The sequence below is a fragment of the Dipodomys ordii genome, unplaced genomic scaffold, assembly GCF_000151885.1.
Source record: "Dipodomys ordii isolate 6190 unplaced genomic scaffold, Dord_2.0 Scaffold118, whole genome shotgun sequence".
Classification (NCBI taxonomy): Eukaryota; Metazoa; Chordata; class Mammalia; order Rodentia; family Heteromyidae; genus Dipodomys; species Dipodomys ordii.
The window spans coordinates 1,066,895-1,074,290 of NW_012267334.1; the positions used below are offsets into that span (position 1 = coordinate 1,066,895).

Genomic DNA, 7,396 nt, shown 5'->3' on the forward strand with positions numbered 1-7,396 from the left:
CGCGCCTCCCCGACCCGCCGCCGCCCCGACCCGCCTGGCTCTGCCCGGCTCTCGCGCGGCGCCCTCGAGGTCCCGGAAAAAAATGTTTATTCGTGTAACCGAGCGCGAGCGGCGCTACTTTTTCCTCTTCTTTGCCGTCTTGAGCTTCCCCTCGATCAGCTCCTGGCCCTGCTTCTTGATCTCCATCCTCGACGGCACGTAGCTCATGTCCACGTCGTCGAACTGGAAGGTGTCTGCGGAGGCGGGGGGGGGGGGGACGTCCGAGTCCGCGTGCCCGCCCGGCCCGGCCTGGGGGCCCCCTTCCCGACCGACTCCCACAGGCCCCCCGCTTCCGCCCCGTCCACCCAGGCCCGTCCGTCCCAGGCGGCCCGGGGGAAGGGCCCACACCAACTAAAACGCCTCCAACCGCCCGGCTCTGCCAGAGGCCCCGGCCCGGCTCCTCTCGTGGCCAGTGGGGCCCTTCCTTTGGGAAAATTAATACGTTCTGTGGCTTTAGCTTTTCCATGTCATCGCTCTAAAAGCCTAGTGATAGAGCAGCAGCTCTGAGTGAAGAAGCCAGATGAGAGCACAAGGCCCCAAGTTCATGCATACACACATACCTACCTACCTACATACAAGCAAGCTGTCCCTGTCCCCGCAGCCCCCACTGTCCCTCTGGGATGTGGTCAGATGGAAGGACCACCACCCTCAGCCTCTGTCTCAGCGATTCAGGCCTGTATCTGGTTCTGGCTGTGGCCCCATGGCCCCTTCCCTGCGGCTGGGAGAACCCCTCCAGGTCCCCAGCCAGAGCCTCACCGATCACATCCTCCTCCGAGTCTTCAAAGGTGATCCTGGTGTTGTATTTCTCCTTCACAGTGGACAGCTCCAGAGCATCCTTCACCTTTAGGTTGGCCTGCATGCAGGCCCACACTTTTGTCAGCCTGGAGCGGACGTGGGGGCTCCAGGCCCTCCCTCAACCCAGGGCTACCTCAGGCGTCATGGTTTTCATTTTCAGCTTGTCAGCCAGGTACGCCAGCTTCCCCTCACAGTACTCCAGCTTGCTGTACACATCCAGTGGGTCGGAGAGCACCACTTCCTTCTGCAGGCCAGAGGAGGGGCTCATCTCCACTCGGGCCACACTAAGAGACCCTGGGTGGTAGCCCCTCTTCAGGGCTGGTACCTGGTGACTTGGCAGAGTGATGCCAATGAGCCGCATGTAGAGGTTGTCGATTCCCACCTGGATCGTCAGCAGCAGCTGTTGGCTCTTGGTCAGGTTTCTGGTGGCTAGCTGGAGCCTGGCTTCCTCCTCTTCCAGCTTGTTCTTCATCTTCTTCTCAACAGACGTAAGGCTGTGGAGAGCAAGGGTGACACAGTGCCCAGGCCCAAGGAGGGTGCCGAGGCCTGGCTCTGAGCTGGGTCCCGAGCTTGGGAGCTCAGAGCTGGCACCGGGCCTAGAGCTCCTCTGCAGACACACAGGCTGACCGGCATGAAGAGGTTGCAGCCCCCTGCTGACATCTGCGGGATGGAAGCAGCCCTCGGAGCCGTGTACCTGGTGAAGCCGGGTGTCTGGTGGAATTTGAGCAGCGCCTGCTCCAGCTCCAGCTTCTTCATCAGGGCGTCCAGCTGTGCCCGTCGCGCCTCATAGTCGTCCATCTGTAGCTCCAGGTTCTCTTCAGTGTTCTTCTGAGCCAGGAAGCGGCCGGCAATGTCCTGACCAGTCCGGGCAGAGAGAAGCATGTGTGGGCCTGAAAAGTGGCCAGGGCTCCGCAGCCCTGGTTTCTCTTGGGTGGTATACGGTGGCTAGTGCCGGTTCTCTGGGCTCAGTCACGATGTTGACCAGTGGTGGGCAGCGAGGGCTGTGAGGAGCCGGTTACAAGGGTCGGGCCTGAGCCATGGCACACACCTCAAGACAGGCAGAGAGTGAGACCCTCCCCTGTGGTGAGGAGACCACATGGCACCTTGAGCTGCTCTGTCTGATCATGGACAGGCTCACGTCAGGGCGAGGGACGGGAGCTGGAGGCCCCCAGATGATCAGCTGCCAGGATTACACTAAGTGGGCTGGCCAGAAGCAGCTGTTTATTTGGCTCTTTGAGGGTGGGAAGGGAAGCAGAGCCGGAGGTGAAGGCTACGCTCTGACCATTTGGGTGTCTAGCTCTTGGCAAGCTCCACGGAGGAGCCGGGACAGGGCTGGGATGTGTCAGCTATATCCTGGGTGCGTTTCCTACTCTAGGCCGTGAGGCCTGGGAGCCCCACGTCCGAGGACATGCGAGGGGGCTAAGCCTTCCTTGTCCTTTCCAGAGGGCCTACAGGCCCCGGATAGGCCCTTCACGCCCTGGGAAGGCCAAGCAGCCTTACCCAGATTTGGGAGCACTGCACAGTGGACTTGACCTTCTCCACCAGGGCCGTCACTTCCGTCTGGTACTCCACATCCACTGGAGATGACTCTCTCTTCTTCACTGGGCACAGCAGAAAGAGAAGGGCCGTTGGCATGCGGTGACGGCCATCAGAAATCTCTGTGTGTGCCAAGTCCCTGGGAAGATACCCAGGATGCTGGAGCTCCTCAGAGCTCTCTGGACCTGGACTTGTCCGCCTCAGCAGGACCTGGCGTGGGCACCCCAACACGGTCCAGGCAGCTGAGGACCCAGCTAGTATCGTACTGTGTAGCTCTGAGAAGTCACTGGGTGGCTGAGCCCTGGGACAGCATCTCGGTGTCCCCATTAGGAGCAGCTGGGGAGAGGCGGGGGCCATGTGTGTCTCTTACCTTGGTGACCACAGGTTACACCTGGCCTCATGGTGGCCTGCCTGGGTGGTCAGCCAGAGCTAGCCTCTGTGGAGACCCTGACCAGTGCAGGGAGCTGAGACTCACCCCTTTGGGTCTCAGCGTTTATTATGTTGGATGAGAAGTCCAAGTCTCTGTGGCCCTGATGGAAGAGAGGGGAGCAGGGTGGTGAGCGGAGCTGCAGGAGCAGGGCTGTGCCCCAACACAGGGTCCCCGGGCTCTGCCCTGAGACACACCCGGCGGTACTTCTCGCTGGCCTCCTTGTTGTGGATCTTGTCATTGAGCTTCTTCTGCTGGTTGAGCCGGTTCTCGCGGGCCCGGCGCTCCTCGATGAAGGTCACCTCCTTTTGTCTCATGTTCCTCTGGGGACACAGGGATGCTGGGGAGGTGCTGTCTCACCAAGGCAGTGCTCTGTCAGTCTTTGTCCTGCAGGGCTTCTTGCCATGTCTCTCTTCCTACCGTCTCGTGCACGCTGGTTGGCTCCTGCCTTCCTCTTTGGGACCCACGGCTAGCACTCCTGCCTAACCACTGCTCTCTCCAGCTCAGTTCTCTCAGCCCTCCAGTCCTTTGCCCCCAGCCGCCTCCTGGCCTACATCAGAACCCATTCAAGTAGCCTGACATGTCTAGATGTGAATTTATTATTCCCACTCCCTCCCTCCCCCTCCCCCCGCAAGAAACCCCAAACCCTGGCCTCTTTAAGTGCATCCTGCTTTGGTGGCTAAAACCAAAATCAATGCTTCTGCATCTTAGACACAGCTTTCTCCCTCTCTAGCTCCAGCACTAGAGATCACTGGGGTGACCTTCACTGCTCCGGCCACTTCTACTCCATGACCAGCCTGCCGCCGGGGCCAGCATTTCTTCCCTAGCACCTGCTAGTATGTGCAGTCTGAGTGCAGCCTTTGGAAGTGTGGGTCTTACCATGTGTCCCTTGCCTCTCCGAGGCCCCAGGCCGCCAACGCAGAGGCTGTTGCTCCCTGTGCGCAGCCGCCTCACAGCTGCAGGCCTTGGCTTTTCTGAACCTCTCCTCTTGAGTTCTGGCTATCCTTGCTGGGCCACTACTCTCCCCTGCTGTGTGTGTGCATGCCAGTACTGAAGCTTGAACTCGGGGCCTAGGCGCTGTCCCTTAGCTTTTTCAATCAAGGCTGGTGCTCTACCACTTGTGCCACAGCTACACCTTTGGCATTTTGCTGGTTAACTGGAGATAAGAGTCTCATTGACTTTCCTACCTGGACTGGCTCTGAACTGTGACCCTGAGATTTCGGCTTCTGGGGTAGCTGGGATTCCAGCTGCTGCAGACCACTCAAACACTGCCTTCTAGGAAAGCTGCCCTGGACCTTTTGAGTAGGGAGGTCAGCACCCTGGACAGCCCCCAAACACCCATTCTCTGCTATGTGGCATCCGCCTCACACCGCCCACGTTGGGAGGACAGTGTATGCGCCCACCCCGTCCTTGCTGTCTCCCCAGAGCCTTAAAGGAGTCTTGGCATAGCCTGGGGTAATAGGTAAACCCACTCCCGGCTGCATCCACTTCATGGATTCTCGGTCCAAAGGGACTCCTCTGACCAGTGAGTGGACAGAGCAGCCGACAGGGACAATTGCTGGGTTCCTCCTGGGCTGCAGATGGTGTGGGCTGGGGGTGTTCTGGAGGGCCCTGTGCTGGTCAGGTTCAAGGGGGCAGAGGGTCCCCCGTCCTGGGCGCTGAGCTCACCTTCACCTCATCTGTAATCATCATGGCATCTTGGGACATGACCGTCATGTCTGACAGTTCTGAGCAGTAGTCAGCCACCAGGTTCTGCAGCTTGTCCAACTCCTTGGGGTACACTGCCAGCACCTGTGAGAGCCAGCAGGCAGTGGGCAAGAGGGCCACAGAGATGGGGTGCCATTACGCTCTGGGCTGGCTTCTCTGATCCCACCCAGCAGCCATACACAGAGTGCACCCGCCCGGCCTCTACCAGGCTTTGGGGGTCCCAGGCCAGGGCTGGGCTCTGGTCTGCAGCCCCAGCCCGTGCCCAGGCACAGTGCAGGCAAAAGGAAGTATGCCAGGAGGGCCAGTTCATGTGGACCAGGGACACTCACTGTCCAGCCCCGCAGCACAGAGGCACATTTACCCATGCAAGCATTCATTCATTCATTTGCTGGCCTGAGTCCTTGAACTCAGGGTTTCCTGGTCTTGCTTGGCTTTTTCCTCTCACGATTGATGCTCTACTATTTGACTCCAGTACCAGGTAACTGGAGGCAGAATCTTGCAGACTTTTCTGCTCAGACTGGCTTTGAAGCATTATTCTCAGATCTCAGCCTTTGAGTAACTAGAATTATAGACGTGAATCATTGGTGCTAGCTTTAACTCTTTTTTTTTTTTTTGTGTGCCAGTACTAAGGCTTAAGCTCAAGGTTTCTTGCTCACAAAGTTGGTGTTCTACCACTTCAGCCTGGCATTTTGCAGGTTAATTAGATATGGAGTCCTGAAGACTTTTTTGCCCAGGTTGGCTTTGAACTCTAGGTCTCAGCCTGAGCAGTAAGGATTACAGGCATGAACTACTAGCACCCAGCACAGAGGTACTTTAAGATAGAACATAGCCGGATTCTGGTGGTTCACGCCTGTTATCCTAACTACTCAAGAGGTTGAGATCTGAGGATCATGGTTCAAAGTCATCCTGGGCAGGAAAATCTATGAGACTCATTTTTTTTTCTTTGTTGGTTGAAGGGCTTGAACTCTGGGCTTGGGCACTGTCCCTCAGCTTTTCAGCTCAAGGCTAGCATTCTACCGCTTGAGCCACAGTGCCATTTCTGGTTTTCTAGTGGTTACTTGGAGATAAGAGTCTCATGGACTTTCCTGCCTGGGCTGGCTTTGAACCGTGATCCTCAGATCTCAGCCTCTTGAGTAGCTAGGATTACAGGCGTGAGCCACCAGTGCCTGGCTCATGAGACTCTTATCTCCAATTAACCACTCAGAAAACTGGAAATGGTGCTGTGGCTCAAGTGGTAGAGGGCTAAGCCTTGAGCTGGAGAGCTGAGGGACAGCGCCCACACCCAGAGTTCAAGCCCCATGACTAACCAAAAAAAAAAAGATAGAACATGATGGGCTGAGGGTCCCTCTAGCATGCATGAGGCCTGGAGTTCAAACTCTGAGTAAACCCTGGCCTACTCAGCGGATGTGCTGAGTTCAGTCTACCTGCAGGAAAGGCTAGCGCTGAAGCCCGGTGGGACTTGCTGGTTCTGAGGTGGAGGAGGGGCTCAAAACCTGAGCCAGGCGTCCTTGAGGCCATGCTCAAGGCCACGGCCAAGTCTCACTTTACTTTGGGAAAGTTAATTCCTGATCTAAACAGTTGATAGCACACCTCTTCTGCAAGGTTGCTATGGGGACTGAGGGAGAATGTAAAATGGCATGTTTCCTACAGGGCCAGAGGCAGCAATATCAAGGGGATTACTATTTGAATCTTTAACTAAGTTATTAGTAATTTGAATATTTGCCTTTTTTGGGGGGAAATATGGATGAACATGGTAATTTTTATTTCTTGTTCTTGTTTTTCTTTTCTTTTTTTTTGTTAGTCTTGGGGCTTTAATTCAGGGCCTAAGCGCTGTTCCTAAGGCTCTACCAGTTGTTTAATTAGAGATAAGCGTCTCAGCTTGCTGCTGGTGGCTCACACCTGTAATCCTAGCTACTCAGGAGGCTGAGATCTGAGGATTGTGGTTCAAAGCCAGCCTGGGCAGGAAAGTTCGTGAGAATCTTATCTCCAATACCCCCCCTCGCCCCCCCCCAGAAAACCGGAAGTGGTGCTGTGGCTCAAGCTGTAGAGCGCTCGCCTTGAGCTGAAGAGCACAAGGACAGCACCCAGGCCCAGAGTTCAAGCCCTACGACCGACGGGGGGGAGGGGGGGGGAAGCACCCAGCTGAAGAAGGGAAAATGGGCAGGGTCTTTTGGTTAGGAGGCCAGGCAAGAAGGCAAAGTGGAAGCATGAAGCTGAGCCCCGGGGCAGGGCCAGGAAACAGGACCCACGCAGGAAGGAGTTGCATTCCTTGTCCCCACACCAGCTCCGCCTGCTAAGCCGTTCCTCCTGCATGCTGCCCTTTCTCAAGGCAGAGGTGTCTGGGGTTGCGTTGTCATCTCTGGACCCTCAGCTCTCAAGGCTTCCATTTCAGTGCCTCTCCTGCCACCCTTCAACTCCTCCCCATCTGCTCTCCACTGTGGGTATCTGAGGGCTTGCCACATTGTAACTCATGGCTCTTAGGAGCTTTTCCTCATGTCCTGTGCAGAGAGCAGGGAGGCCAGGTGGGCAGCAGGCAGCAAGCTGTGGCCAGCAGGAGGACTGGAAGGCGAGAAGGACTTGCCCTGTAGCATGTTAGGGGACGTCTGGCCACTTCTGACCCTCAGAGGCCCTGTGCTTAGCTGTGTTGCGGCTAGGTTTTGAGACAGAGCCTTACTGTATAGCTAAGCTGGCCTTAAACTCACTGTCTTCCACTCTTAGCCTTCTGAGTGCTGAGATTACAAGCATGTGCTTATCACGTCCAGCCTTAATTAAGTATGAGTAATTCTGATAGACCCTACAACATGCTTTTTGGAACAGCAAAAATGAAGTCTGTATAAGAATGTTTTACATGGGGCTGGGAAGGTGGCTCAGTGGTAGAGCACTTGCCTTGCA

General features: G+C 56.3%; 1 protein-coding gene across 1 annotated transcript in view; it reads right to left on the reverse strand.

Annotated features, from left to right (window-relative positions):
• Positions 1-114: 114 nt before the first annotated feature.
• Positions 115-7,396, reverse strand: part of Ccdc183 (coiled-coil domain containing 183) — a 9,617-nt gene continuing 2,335 nt past the window's right edge. Inside the window, exons 3-11 of the mRNA XM_013029352.1 lie at positions 4,466-4,639; positions 2,995-3,120; positions 2,846-2,900; positions 2,335-2,435; positions 1,529-1,689; positions 1,160-1,328; positions 968-1,078; positions 796-892; positions 115-233 (exon numbers count right to left, since the gene is read on the reverse strand). Of these exons, the coding sequence (XP_012884806.1) occupies positions 115-233; positions 796-892; positions 968-1,078; positions 1,160-1,328; positions 1,529-1,689; positions 2,335-2,435; positions 2,846-2,900; positions 2,995-3,120; positions 4,466-4,639 (1,113 nt within the window). The remainder of the gene's footprint in view (positions 234-795; positions 893-967; positions 1,079-1,159; positions 1,329-1,528; positions 1,690-2,334; positions 2,436-2,845; positions 2,901-2,994; positions 3,121-4,465; positions 4,640-7,396) is intronic.